Genomic DNA, 15174 nt, shown 5'->3' with positions numbered 1-15174 from the left:
TCATCAAACCACCGTCCAGATAAAAAAACCAAGTCAAGGGTGTGGCCTCCCTCATGAGTTGGTTCAGAAATTACCTGCGTCAGGTCCATGGCCGTCATGGAAGCCATGAACTCCCGAGCTAACTCAGATGAACCTCCAAGGGATGGTAGATTGAAGTCTCCCAAGACTATGAGCTTGGGGAACTCAACCACCAACCCAGAGAGGACATCGAGTAGCTCAGGCAGGGCTGCCGCTGCGCGACTAGGCGAAAAGTACACCAGCAGCAAGCCCAACTGCGCCCCTGGACCAAATCTCAAAAAGAGCGACTCACACCCGACTATCTGGGGAACGGTGGTCTCCCGCGGACATAAGGTCTCCCTAATAACTACCGCCACTTCCCCGCCCCTACCATGAGCCCGAGGCTGGTGTAGCACCCGGAAACCTGGTGGGCAAAGATCGACCAAAGGAACACCACCCTCTGGGCCCAACCAAGTCTCCGTGATGCAAGCCAGGTCGGCATGCTCACCCTCAACTAAATCCCAAACGAGGGGAGCTTTATTAACCACGGACCTGGCATTCAGGTACACCAGCCGGAGCTCAGGAGGCTGCACATCCTCGCTCCCGGGACCCTGGGGAAGAAACAGAGGGTCAGAGCGCATCACCGCTTGTAAATAGCGGAGACGACCCTCCTGGTAACAATACAGCCCTCTGTTCATGCGCCTGCTGCCATTCCCCAACGTCGTGGGAATAGGTAGTCCCACGACCCGCTCATGAGCCCCGGAGGCAACCACACCCCGCTCTCCCCCCACGCGATCAGATCCAGGCCTGGCCTGAGCAGCGGTTGATAGACCACCCCCCATAGCCGAACAACCACAACCCACTCCCACCCCCCTCCCTAATCCCTTAAAAATTTTTACTAAAAAATTAACCAGGGGCCTCTTATTAAATTTATATTGGAGGCCCCTGCCCCTACCCAGCCATCTCTCAGGGTCCCAATAATCGGGCCCTTCATCGAGGTTGGAGGTGGTAAAAAAGGCGGGTCGCACCCAGGAGAGGGGGGCACCCCTGAGGGCGAACAAGTCCGTGCCAGTGTACCGATACATGCTAGTCCTAGAGAGTCCAGAGAGGCAGTCCCGTAATTGATGAATTCAATAGGAGGGTCGAATCATAGGAGGTGAATATCTGGACCATCACCCAGCTTCACTGCCACTCAGCTGGGTGCCCCCAGGAACAGGCTACACCCATCCTCTCACGACGGGTTACAACTCTGTTCCCGGGGGTGGTCCAAGATATGCACCCTGGGTAAAGCACATTGTGAATTTTGTTTTGGTCAGCCATCATATATGTGTCCAACAAATGATGTTAGATATGTGCAGCAAGAAGCCCACTCTGGATCTTGCTCATCTGATCTGATTAGCAAAAATTTCTAGCTTATTCTGTATATAACCTCATTATCTCTGTCTCTATTGATAATAGCTCTGTTCATTTAGATTTTGTTGTGCATGTTTTGTACTTCTAGAAAAATATACAATATTACTGATTAGAACAGTTAATTCCATATGCTTACCATAACCTATAATTTTCTGCTCCCCTCAGTTAGCTTCCACAGTCCTAGAAATAATTTTATATGTTTCGTGCTGGATTCAGGGTTATTCATACTAAGCAACTATCGTTATACCAATAGTAAAAAAAAAGTAAACTGAATTTATGCAGCCACATGTGATTTGCATTTATAAATGCATACATAAATGCTATTATCCCCTGCAATCTGAAATATTAGATTTCACTTAGCTGCTTCAGAATATTTCCAGTTCATTTAACTGAAAGCGTTGACCACGCCAAACATTCTGCCGCTTTGAATATAGAAATGGGCTTTTTACTCTGTCAGTGTCCCTCAAATTTGTGGCCAATTATTAATTGTAAAGTATCCTAAAGTCACAGGCAAACATTTTTCCAAATGCACAACAAATCTATGTAATGTTGGACTGTAACTTTCCTAAAGAAAAACCCCTCAGGGTTTTTTGATTAATGTTTCTATAAAACTCTATAAAATTAACACTGGGTGTTGCCCAGATGTGATGGGGGTCAAGACGACATGTTCAGCCACCTACATCCTTCACTGCCTTTGCTAATTTCACACCAGTGTCACTGGGGAGCCCGCAGTAGTGGATTTTTTTTAAAACAATCAACATGTTTACTAATCCAATTAACCTTCGATTAAGGTTTTAAAATCAACACTATTCTTTTGGCCTGAGGAGGTAATATCAAGCCCTAAGAGATGAGCTACACCATGACCTTTACTTTTAATGAGATCAATAGAAGTTAGTGTCGCCATCCCTTAAAATAATTGGCAAATATTATGGCTGAATTAGAGCCAATGGTTAGCGGGTTTTCTAAATTGGAACAGACAGGAATAAACAGACATGTTGGTTCCCATCTTGTACCACTTGTTCCATGGTAGGCAGGGAGATTAGATCATTACAACATCAGTTTGTTTCCAGATATAGTAACATGAAATACCTCCAGGCTAAAATCTCTATATTTTATATGATTTCCTTTAGAAAAAACCCCAAACCCCAAACAAAATTCTAGTTTCTGTGGGGTTTTTTTTTAAATCCCATTTATATCCCGCCCTTCTCCGAAGACTCAGGGCAGCTTACAATCTAAAGCACAAATCAATGTGCTTAGCAATAGCCTTCATTCTATGTATATGCCTGCTTATTAGGGCTTTCCCCCCCCAGCGGCATTTTTACAAAGTCAGCTTATTGCCCCCAACAATCTGGGTCCTCATTTTACCTACCTCGGAAGGATGGAAGGCTGAGTCAACCTTGAGCCTGGTGGGACTCGAACCTTCACTAATTGCAGGCAGCTGGTGTTACTTAAGGAGGCATTAGCCCACTGCTCCACCAAGGAATGGAGTAGCAGCTTGTAAACCTTATATAAAGAGTTATGCTAAAATTCATTGATGTGTTCCTTATACAGGGATGGTGGCTAAAATAAGATGAACACAATCCTTCCTCTGCAGAGACTGTCCCTGTGTTCTTCAGAAGCAATATATTCTATGACCTAAAAGATTTGTGCACTGCTTCAGACAGACCTTTAACTATTACAATATGCCCTACTATTCTAGTAATTCTGTAGTATATCCCTAACGTATCATCCTGAAAGCACTGCATGCTTTTGTGTGTTTTTATTTTCCTTAATGAGGACAATTTTAGTTTTGATTATTTAGGCAAAAAGATTTAGCATGCTATACAAATCCTTAATAATCTGGATGTTCAGTATAATTTCGCTTCCATAGTTTTAGGAGGAGTGGCTTTGGCAAATTTGTGACACTTAACCTTCCTTTCTTACTCTGTACCTCCTAGATTCTGACCACCTGCCCTAACATTTGAACTGTTATCATAATCATAATATCATTAACATATTTTAAAATTAACCTATTACCTATTTTTTAATCTTTTCCGTTTCAAGGAATTATCTATGAATTGCTATTGTCATCTATTTGGCCCCTGAGAAGGGAAACCAATATGCAAAGCAATCCTAAACAATGCTTAGTATACAATTTTTGAGCAATTATTCTTTAGAAACAATCTTTATACATTAGTTATCTTAGCTGACTTTAAAAATTCACTAAAAGAATATCTTATTTCATTGGCTTTGTTCACATAACATACTTAGTCATACAATACTTCAGTTATCAATCCAGTTTTATGGGTTTCAGTTATCAATCCAGTTTTATGGCTTAGTGGGTTAGGACGCTGAGCTTGTCGATCGGAAGGTCGGCAGTTTGGCGGGTCGAATCCCGAGTGCCGCGTAGCAGAGTGAGCGCCTGTTACTCGTCCCAGCTTCTGCCAACCTAGCAGTTCGAAAGCACGTAAAAATGCAAGTAGAAAAATAGGGACCACTGCGGTGGGAAGGTAACAGCGTTCCGTGCGCCTTTGGCGTCTAGTCATGCCGGCCACATGACCACGGAGACGTCCTCGGACAAGCGCTGGCTCTTCGGCTTTGAAACGGAGATGAGCACCGGCCCCTAGAGTCGGAAACGACTAGCATGCATGTGCGGGGGAACCTTTACCTTTACCTTACAATGATATAGTGTCATATAGGGCCTTGGTGGAGCAGTGGGCTAATGCCTCCTTAAGTAACACCAGCTGCCTGCAATTAGTGCAGGTTCGCATCCCACCAGGCTCAAGGTTGACTCAGCCTTCCATCCTTCCGAGGTAGGTAAAATGAGGACCCAGTTTGTTGGGGGCAATTAAGCTGACTTTGTAATAATGCCGCTTGGGTGTGTGTGTGTGAAAGCCCTAATAAGCAGGCATATACATAGAATGAAGGCTACTGCTAAGCTTGTAAGCCGCCCTGAGTCTTCAGAGAAGGGCAGGATATAAATGGAATTAAAATAAAATAAAATAAATATCAGACACTATAGCAATAGCAATAATACTTAGACTTATATACCACTTCATAGTACTTTACAGTACTTTAAGCGGTTTATAGAGTAAGCATATTGCCTCCAACAATCTGGGTCCTCATTTTACCAATCTTGGAAGGATGGAAGGTTGAGTCAACCTTGAACTGATGAGAATCGAATTGCTGGCAGTTTGCAGAATTAGTCTGCAATGCTGCTGCATTCTGACCAATGCGCCACTACGGCTTAATGTATTTAACTAGCTTGTTCATTGTTTCATGTAAATACTAAAAGGGAAATAGTGATAATTTTATATTATGGAAAGAAATCTTTCATTGTTATAAGCTTAGGAATGTTGATGATAGGCAAAAGGTACAAACACCTAAGAAGATTCACAATCATATAGCAAGTGTGGTAAACAACTGTCTATGTGCTCAAAACAATTGCAGTGTTTGAAGATAAGTTGAAGTCAAGTATGTAAAAGTCCTCATATCTATTTTAGCTATTTTTATCATTCCATTAGAATGGATGAGTTATGGTAAATTTAACAAAAGTAATTAACTAATTGTGTGGATGATACCTGACAACTTTATAAGTCATAGCTGTGGTAGCACAAGTGAGTGATTTCTAACCTTGTGTGCCCAGTGGAAAGATACGGTCAATTTGAAATGATATAGAATACAATAAATAGTGCTCTGAAGTCAATGTGTTAGCATTGGTACAAATTCATATGTTATATTATTTTTCCTTACAAAACCTGGGGGGGGGGGCAGTAAGTGGGATGGATTACTCACAGATAATTCTCATTACACCCTGATCATACTGTCGATTCCTTGGTAGAACCTCTGCTAATTAAACTGCCTATATAAACAAATTATGTTTGTAGGGTAGAAGTATAAAAGATTTTAAAAATCAGGTACTCCATTTATTTTTCCATTGCTATATTCTTAGTTTACAGCTTCTTTTTTCATATCAGTATATGTGAAATTCAGGTTTCTTTACTTCATGCTGACTGGCCAATTGGTCCAGAAAATTAAATGTTAGACCTGCTATTTCCTAATTATTCATCCTTTCATTAGTACACTGTAATATTTTGACATGCATCCTTTTTTTAACCAATTGGATTCTGTTCATGCTTGAAGGCAAACTCAAAAGAAGTAAATGTAGTCAAATACATCTGAGTCATATTTTACTGGAAAATGTTGTTTTCTAGTCTCTGGCAGGCACAGATTTACAGTTCATTTCAGATAACACTTTACCTATAGGCTCTCATTCAGATTCACAACTGTATGTGGATGGTCATGAAACAATATATCTGAGCAAAAACAACATACAACTTACCTCAATATAATTTTTTACAATTATATTTTTCATCTTCTCTGATAACTCACTTGTAGCTATTCAAGTGCACACACAAACAAGCAAAGTCTCCTTAGTAAATAAGGAGATTTATATTTGGGGAACTCACTCACCCTGACACATATTGCTTGTGTATGCTCTGGGCACCAAGAGTGTGCTTTGTGATTAATTTTGACGAACATGTTTGCATTTCTGCTAGCATAGTTCTAGTTCTACCCAGATGAGGGAAAGGTAACGTAAATGCATTCTCTAAGTACACATGTTGGTTGATGTCATTTTCTCTTGAATATCTTATGCCATAAAAAGGAATTAGCCAGCTACTTCTCTGCCATTCCAATAGGTGGTACTGCTCTGAACTAGGTTATAGTCCTATGCTCCCTGATATTGTTGCTTTTGAGGATCTTTCATCTCCATCTTCTCTCTCCTCAGATCTCTCGCAACCTGGGAAAAATATACAGTGAAATGATCTTTGTGAATGGTTTTGTGCACTGTGACCCACATCCTGGCAATGTCTTGGTGAGGAAGTGTCCAACTACAGGCAAGTCACACATTATACTTCTGGACCATGGACTCTATCAGGTACGTAGCTGGCTTGTCAAACAGAGAGATAATGAAGTCCGCTTTTGTCATTATGCAGCAACATTTGACCACATGTAGGGAGAAATCTTTTTAGTATGGCAGCAAACAGCAGATTATTTCCATGAGGTGCCCTTTCTACCTGCAGGAGATAGATATTGTAGTAATGCCAAGAGTAGCTGAGCGGAAAAGCCTATTGGAGAGAGAGGCTGCACTAAGGTTGGGCAAATACAGCTCTAGACTGCATGGGAAAGAAAGCAGTGTTAATATTTCACCTGGAAATTGAAGCCAAATTTAGAATATAAGACAGGTTCTTGACTCAATGGTTTGTTGATTGGGAGCCACCCAGAGTTCAATATAAGATCGGCACATATATAAATGTTCTAAAGAAATATATTTTTAAATAAATAAGAGATGCCATACATGCTCACCCAATGCTCCAGAATGTAAATCAACTGTCCGTATTGGTACGAAACAAGTGTCTCAGGCCATTTAATTCCTCCAAGAACAATCTGTACTGAGGAGTCCTTGGTTGGTCTCTGAGCTTGCTTGTTTTCTTGCAGACTTTTCATTACAGCACTGATGATGTTGCCTAGTTTGGGTAATGAAACGTCTTCAAGAAAACAAGCAAGCTTACAGCAACCTCATTTCAACCCTGAGCTACAAATATTCTCCTTTATTGGTACAATCTGTACTTGAGTCCACATACTGTTTAATAATATTTTGCCCCTTTGGGATTGTCTTCTTCTTCTTCTTAAGGTCCTGACTGACAGCTTCCGCTTGGATTACTGCCGACTTTGGCAAGCCCTGATCAAGGCAGACATAAAGCAGATAAAAAAATATAGCCAGCGCCTGGGAGCAGGTGACCTGTACCCCCTGTTTGCTTGCATGCTTACAGCACGTTCCTGGGACTCTGTCAACAGAGGCATTGATCATTTGCCCATCACAAGTAAAGAGGTACATTTTCTTGTGATAATGGATAAAAAAAAAGTAACACGCAAAAATGCCACGCTGAAGATTCACTGCTGCCTCAGTTAGAATAAGCCTGGCAGCTTACATTATGCTGAGTCTGCTGTCTCCTAATTGCCCAATAACAGTTTCAGACTGGGGATCAGCCATTCCCAAATGGGGTTTTCTGCATAAAATACATAATGCCTTTCGCTGCCTTTACCAGTATAAACCAGTTCTTATGCTATATTTTTAATATAGTATAATATGTATTGTGTAATAAATATTTAATATAGTCTTGTGCTGTATATTTAATGTAGTATTTTAATATAGTATATAAATATTTTTAAAATATTTTTAATATTTCAATATGGTATTTTAATGTAGGTAATTAAGGTGTCAGGCTTGGACCAAAGAAACTGGGATCCAAATCTCAGCTCAGCCCTGAAGGTCATTGCATGACATTGAGTCAGTTGTTGTCTCTGAGCAAAGCTTCTCTCTGGAGATTGCCTTTGTACAGATAAAATTAAGGGAGACCTTCTATATAAGCTAGGGACGCAGTGGCTCAGTGGGTTAGGACACTGAGCTTGTCGATCAGATGGTCGGCAGTTTGACGGGTCGAATCCCGAGTGCCGCGTAACAGAGTAAGCGCCTGTTACTCGTCCTAGCTTCTGCCAACCTAGCAGTTCGAAAGCACGTAAAAATGCAAGTAGAAAAATAGGGACCACTATGGTGGGAAGGTAACAGCGTTCCATGCACCTTTGGCGTCTAGTCATGCCGGCCACATGACCATGGAGATGTCCTCGGACAAGCACTGGCTCTTCAGCTTTGAAACGGAGATGAGCACCAACTCCTAGAGTTGGAAACGACTAGCACGCATGTGTGGGGGAACCTTTACCTTTACCTCTATATAAGCTGCTCACAAAATGCAACTAAGTAGATAAATGCCATCAGAACTATCATAGGGGAAACTCTAAAATTCTTTTTAAAAAGGGGACATAAATCAGAGATAAAACATATGCTCTGTGTAATCAGAAAGCTCTCAGATTTTGCATTTCCTTTTGAAAAGACCTTGGCTTCTCTAAGAAAGATCCCTGTCTACTACCTTGGAAATCTTCTGTTGGTCATGGTAGACCAGGGGTCAGCAACCTGAAACAGTGAAAGAGCCACTCGGAACCGGTTCCCTCACAAAAGGAAAAACTGGGAGCCACAAAAAATATGCGTGCATGCGCAGAACAGGGTTTGACTGAAGTGTGGAGCCAAGGCGAGATATGCACCTACCCTGCATATTTGAATTGATTGGTTGAACTTTTGTAGTCCCACTTTTTTGGACTGCACACGGCAGAGGACCGGGAGCCGCAGGAGACGGCTGAAAGAGCCGCATGCGGCTCCGGAGCCGCGGGTTGCAGACCTCTGTGGTAGACAGTGCTGATGGTCTATGTGAATCTCTTCCTTCCTGGTCTCCCTTACATTTCTAATGTCAGAACCTATATCTTAGGGATCCCTTCACCCCTCCTGACCCAATCTTTTTCTTTTCTCTTTCAGCCTGACCCAAACCTCACTCTCTCCTCTTCCTGGGTTCTGCCATACTCCCGGAGGGGAGGGGGGAGTGCTGGTGGGTTATTGCCTTGACTTTCTCGATCCCTATAATGTAACACTTTGCTGTTTCTGCAATATTTCTTCTGTGAACTTTCTCTCCCCCTGTTGTCAGCTAGTAAAATGGGGGAGGGGGGAGAAGAAAGGAATGCAACCTCCGGCAACTGGTTTATTTCCGCGCTCTCAAGAGAAGGTGCGAAAAGCCGCCAAAACATTGCTACAGCTTGGAGACGACCTGATGTTATCTCCTTTTTCCCACAAGGAACCTAACACCTGGGGATTGGCCCATTTGAACCGACCGGACGAACTATGGGGTGGAGTTTTGCTTGGAACACTTTAACCTATCGATCTGAGCGGGAAATCCTCAGATCCTGTCTATTATGCCTGCTATCAACTTCTTCTAATAAAAGCCCCTTTTGGAAGAAACTGTTTCCACGAGTTCTACTTTCTTAGGATGAGGGTTTGAAGTGGGCCCTGACATCTAATCTGATTATTTCAGGATGTAGAAATCCGGACCAATGCTGCTACTTACTTACCTCAAATCACTAAGCTTCTCAGCAATGTTCCTCGTCAGATGCTGCTGCTGCTGAAGACCAACGATTTGCTAAGGGGGATTGAATCCTCCCTGCAGACACGGGCTAATGCCAGCTCCTTCCTCAACATGTCTCGCTGCTGCATACGAGCTGTTGCTATGTAAGTCCTCATTCCCAAAAGCACGATTCTTTTTTTTTTTCATTTTTACACAAAAAATCCACAAGGGATTTCCAGTCATTGATAAATGTAGATATTGTCTTCTCCAATCGAACAAGTTAATTTAGCCACTTTAACAAGTTCCATTAACTTCATCAACCATTCCTCCATTAACAAATCTTTCCATCTTTGTGCATGTAATAATCTTGTTGCAGTTATCATATACAAAAACAATCTTCTGTGGTTCTTTTCTAACATAGCCATGTTAATTGGCTATGTGATTCCTGTTTGCAATGACTTTGAAATGCAGAAGTTACAAAAAGTCAGCTTGGTGCATTTTTCTATGCAGTAGACAATACTGTAGTAGTAGTAAAATATATATTGGTTTTATGCAAATACGTTCAAAGAGATATTTTGCTTTGTGAGTGGGCATTTATGAGGCACTTCTCTAAATCATTAAAGTAGCTACTCCCAGCTATCTAAACAAACGTGTAGCTATTTCACTTCCATGTTTTCCAATTGAAACAAAATTGACATGCAATGCATATGGGAACAGCTAGAAGCAGCTTACAAAATAGTGATGTGAGTTTGGAAAAAAGCACAGCTGCTTCACTGATTCCAATGGTTAATTTGTATATCTTTCATATTGTTGTGAAATGCCTTTTTCAAAGCATTTGTCCATTCGTGATATTTATTATCTGCTGTTGTCTCAAAATAGCATAAGGAAATTCAATTAAAGTGGAGAAAATTGTTTACAGAGTTGTAGACATAGCATACCATTCATCACTTGAGGAGAATACCAAATGGGGCTTGGGGGTGTTTGGTTCTTTCTGTGGAGGTATTTCTGTTTTACCTGTCATCTTCATCAGTCTCTCCTGTTCACTCTTACCTATTCTCTCCATCCCCACCTTCAAAGTAATTCTGAAGAGTCTGTGCTTCCTCTCACAGTTTTTTCTATACAAGATTAAATAATTCATTTTCTTCTTCTCCTTTGTATTGCTACTGATGTCTTTGTCTCACTCATTCTTCTTATAAAGCATAGAGTAATCGGAGAACTTAATGCAACGGTAGATGAAGAGATGCACTTTTGAGTCCCATATGAGAAGAGCTACTGGGTAAATCAGTAAACACTACGTTTACTGTACTCAGTTGAAATTACAAAATAGTTTTGTATTTTATAAATTGTTCCTTTCTAGGTATTTTATTGTTGCTTTATAAGGCAGTTAATGAATTTCTTTTTGTGTTTTGCTCAGGTATCAAAGGAGCAAGAGTAACTCGCTGTTCAGAAAGGCCCAGATATCCCTTTCTGAGGCCTTGAGCTTGTGGCAGATCAACCTGCATGAATTGTTTCTATGGCTGAAAGTATCCCAACTGGGAAAGTGGGTCATTGCTTTCTTGAAGTGGATGCACTGTTCTAAGTAGCTGAAGAATGCGAATTGGTGAAGCTGGCCTTGATTTTGTTTTGCCTTTCTCAATGGTGGCATTCACTTCTTATTTATTTTTCCTGTAATGTTTTTGGTGCTTCTTCATGTATACTTTACATGGTGCTATAAATTCATAGTATTTTGCAGGGTCATTTTTGTAAAAATAGGAAGTACAAAATGACAGCTAGAATGAAAAGAAGCCAGACACTTGCATTTCCAAATATAGTGCAAGGGAAGTGGTAGGCCTTTGGAAGTCCTCCAGGTAAAATCTCAATAACCCAAATTAATTTTTATGGGGGCCTTCTTTTTTTAAAAAAAGAGAAACTAATTTATGAAACACAACTTTAAAATCTCCAAAGAACAGTGAACTTTTAGAAGTACTTTATGGTCATCTTCTCTAAGTTCTACTTTTAAGATATTTTAGACTATAACTACAGTTGGCCAATAGTTAAATATCAGTTGAAGTTTAAACCATGTTGAAGATATCGAGTTGGACAAGACTGTCCTTTGGGTTTCTTGAGCTGTTGTACTACATGATAACCATATTAATGTATTCTTATCTCTCCTGAAAGATGCCAAAACAAAATGGAAATCACATGGACAAGGAACTATAGCCAGGATAATTGAATAGGTATCTGTTTTGGGAAGGAAAGCCTAGGGTTGAAGATCTGTTTTCTTAACTAACTTTTAAATTGTGAGTTTGGGTCATTTTTTGTATATTTTTTTATCATAATTAGAGAAATGTGAGCCTTATTTGAAATGTAGAGAATGAAGACAATGTTAAATAGCAACATTGTTTCAAGAATTCCTTTCCAAGTCAAATATTGATTTGGAATATGTATTTGTAGAGGAAATATTCACTCATTTCTTACACAGAATACAAGTAATATCTCCCCCCCCCCAAAATAATTACATTCATTTCACTTTCTCTATGGAGAATAAATAAATACATTTAAAAATATAGTAAATATGACATAAAATCTAACATGGTTATTGAGGTTATTATTTCAAAAAGCTCTGCATAACAGGGCTTATACTAATGTATTATGTCAAAGCTGGTATAACATAAATTGTTAGCAAAATCTCAACTTTTATAAAAGTGTTGTGGTATAACATAAGAATTTTTTTATTGTAGAGAATAGTGGCCTTTTTCTGTATTAATAAGGATATGTCCATTTAATTAATTATTTTCAAGCAACTAATGTACATAAAACTTTATACACAGAAATTATGGAAATCTATGTTTAATTATTTTGTTGTATGTGACAGGATGCTTCCCCTTGTTATATTTTTTAAAATGTATAGTAGGTTCTTAGTGAGTTCTCCTATAGGATCAGATGTACTGGTGTATCAAATACTAAAAGTGTACAAGTCACAATCAAATTTTAGTCACCATTTCTTTGGATATAAATATTAGGCATATTAAATATTGCAAGACTTCTGACATTATATCTGATCTGTAATTTCAGCATTTTATTTGATAAACCATGGGTCTAATAATTAAGAAATTAACTCTGCTGAATAAATCTTATCAATTAGATTTCAAAAATGCAAAACAAAATACATTAAAACGTAGTTGGAGCATTCATTGGACCCTGCTTGACTCAGTTCCAGAATAAAATGTCTGATTCATAACTCCTGGAATGTGGAACTTGTTATTTACTCAATAATACCAATTTCAATAAAATCCTTCAAAACATTAATCCTTTGTTCCGTCCTGTACCTTGCCAAGTATCTCTCCTGTTTATTTGTTCAACGTACAAACGAAAGGCATATGGGGACAGTCCCAGGCTCAGCTTGGTCTTACTGTTTTGCCAAATAGAACAGCGTGCAGTCACAGTTACTATTTATTTTCCTTCTTTCCTCATGAGTACAATACAACAACCTACCACTTATACAAAGCTTAGGGGGCTGCTTTGCACAAGGTCAGACTATTTGCTTCTATGTTTGTCCTCACCAGCAGCAGTTCTAAAGGGTCTCCAGCTGAGACCTTTCCAGTCACTTTTGACCTGAGCCCTGTGATTATGAAGTGTCCACCTGCTTTGAACTGCACAATAGAGTGTCTTGTTCAAATCTGAAGGCCTTCCATGTATACCAGGGAATGTATGTATACCATGTATACTTAGGGAAATTTTGAATGCAAGACCATACTTCACCCTTGAATATGACCCCATTTTTCTAATTATTATCTAGCCTTCAGTGAAAGTTATATATTAATGTTGAAATGCCATGGAAAGAAATTGGAGATTGAAATATTGTTGGGAAAACTAGGAGGTCTAAATGGGCAGAAAGGAACAACATATCCTTAAAATGGGTCTGTTGATTGCCAATAAGCAGCAAAATGGTCAGCCATTGCTCATTTCTCCTAAGGGAGATATTTCCGAGACATTTATTTCATGCCAGTAAGATTTTTTGAACTAGAATTCCTCTATCAACCATTTTTATGCATATGAACTTAACTCACTGTATGGAAATAAGTGTAATTTTGTATGGAAATAAGTGTAATTTTGAACATTAATCTCTAATTCTCTATTTTTTTTTGAAAAAAATACACTGTCCAGATTTACATTTCTAGTTACGTATTTAAAAAGTTATTGATTCTATAAGTTTGATCCACTTCAGATTTGGGTCAGACTAGTCAGAATGAAAGGGACGCGGTGGCTCAGTGGGTTAGGACGCTGAGCTTGTCGATCAGAAGGTCGGCAGTTTGGCGGGTCGAATCCCAAGTGCCGCGTAGCAGAGTGAGCGCCTGTTACTCGTCCCAGCTTCTGCCAACCTAGCAGTTCGAAAGCACGTAAAAATGCAAGTAGAAAAATAGGGACCGCTATGGTGGGAAGGTAACAGCGTTCCGTGCGCCTTTGGCGTCTAGTCATGCCGGCCACATGACCACGGAGACGTCCTCGGACAAGCGCTGGCTCTTCGGCTTTGAAACGGAGATGAGCACCGGCCCCTAGAGTCGGAAACGACTAGCACACGTGTGCGGGGGAACCTTTACCTTTTACCTTTAGTCAGAATGAACTTTTTTCTATTCCATGTCTTGGAATAATTTATTTGTGTTTGCAAGGGATTTCCAGGTATCTGTCATTTGCACAAGACTGACTTCCAAGGTTAAAATTCAAGGGAATATTTTTAGAATTCTTGTACCTTGTGTCTCTATTAACTCCCTCTCCTGGTCAAAGAACATTATGTCGATGTCAAAAATAAGCATGACTCGCAAGTCTTGTTTGAAGCATATTTCTGATGACAGTGCAGGGTTTTGTTTTGTTTTTTTGGTTTTTTAAAAGTCTAAGCCATTCAAATTTTCATCAGAAGTCATTTTTAAGAGAGCTTTTGGAACATTTCTTAATAGTATTTTCCAACTGTAACTAAGCCGTAAAATAATCACACAGTTGACCTTTGCTTATTTATGCCTCCTTTTCCTTTTTATTCCCTAAATCTGCCTCACATTGTAAATCTCAGAGACAGTTTTATCACAACTTTTCTCACCTTGCATACAGAAAGAGTCTCAGTGAAATTCTTCCTCAATTATGCTAGGTATAAGCTGAGTGGGAGAATTGCTTTGACAGGCTTTCAAGACTAAAATCAAGCCCTGTGAGGCTCACAATACCCAAGAAACAAGAACCATTTGCATTTTCAGAAAGATTTTTATTGCTAGTAGGGCAGTATTACAGAATCTTGAAAACACTTCTTTCACTAAATTTATACTTGGCATAATTAAGGCAAAATTGCTCTTTTTCTGATATTTCCCTCCTCCTTTTGGCTGTCTCTTTGGCAACATTCTCGTTTCTCCCTCTGTTTTCTTGGGGTCTATTAGTCTTCCCACCACAGGTAGTGATGCAGGCCCCACCATTTTTTTATCTGCATCTGACCCAAAGAGCCAGAGATCACCTCAGGCTGCTGTTCCATAATTCCGAGAAAGGCAGCAAGACCATGTGGAAATCTTTGGTAGCTGCATTGGTGACTCTAGTCTTTCAGATATTTTCAGAACTTGAAAGGCATGGTGGATTCTACGATTTGGATTTCCAGGAGGGAGGGAGTATATTCCAGAGAACTAAGAGAAAGCTCAGCTCAGGTATGGTTTATGTGAGAGAATGAGAGTAAAGACAGCCCCAGTAGTTCTCTGAGTATAGAAGGTTAGATAGTGTGGTTTAGTTTGGCAAGATTCTGTCTAGAGGTCTGGAAGAGTAAAGA

General features: G+C 39.9%; 1 protein-coding gene across 2 annotated transcripts in view; it reads left to right on the top strand.

Moving 5' to 3' along the window:
• ADCK1 (aarF domain containing kinase 1) overlaps positions 1-11141 on the top strand; it is a gene marked incomplete at its 5' end in the record, with an annotated part of 130280 nt that extends 119139 nt beyond the window's left edge. For both annotated transcript variants that reach the window (XM_081313168.1, XM_081313169.1), the window contains 4 exons: positions 6179-6328; positions 7085-7282; positions 9369-9562; positions 10813-11141. In XM_081313168.1, the coding sequence (XP_081169294.1) occupies positions 6179-6328; positions 7085-7282; positions 9369-9562; positions 10813-10981 (711 nt within the window). In that variant the 3' untranslated portion in view covers positions 10982-11141. The remainder of the gene's footprint in view (positions 1-6178; positions 6329-7084; positions 7283-9368; positions 9563-10812) is intronic.
• Between the last annotated feature and the right edge of the window lie 4033 nt (positions 11142-15174).

Source organism: Vipera berus (assembly GCF_964194415.1).
Source record: "Vipera berus genome assembly, chromosome: 1".
Lineage (NCBI taxonomy): Eukaryota > Metazoa > Chordata > Lepidosauria > Squamata > Viperidae > Vipera > Vipera berus.
Note: the sequence above shows the minus strand (reverse complement) of the source record. Positions and strands in the feature narration are given on the sequence as shown.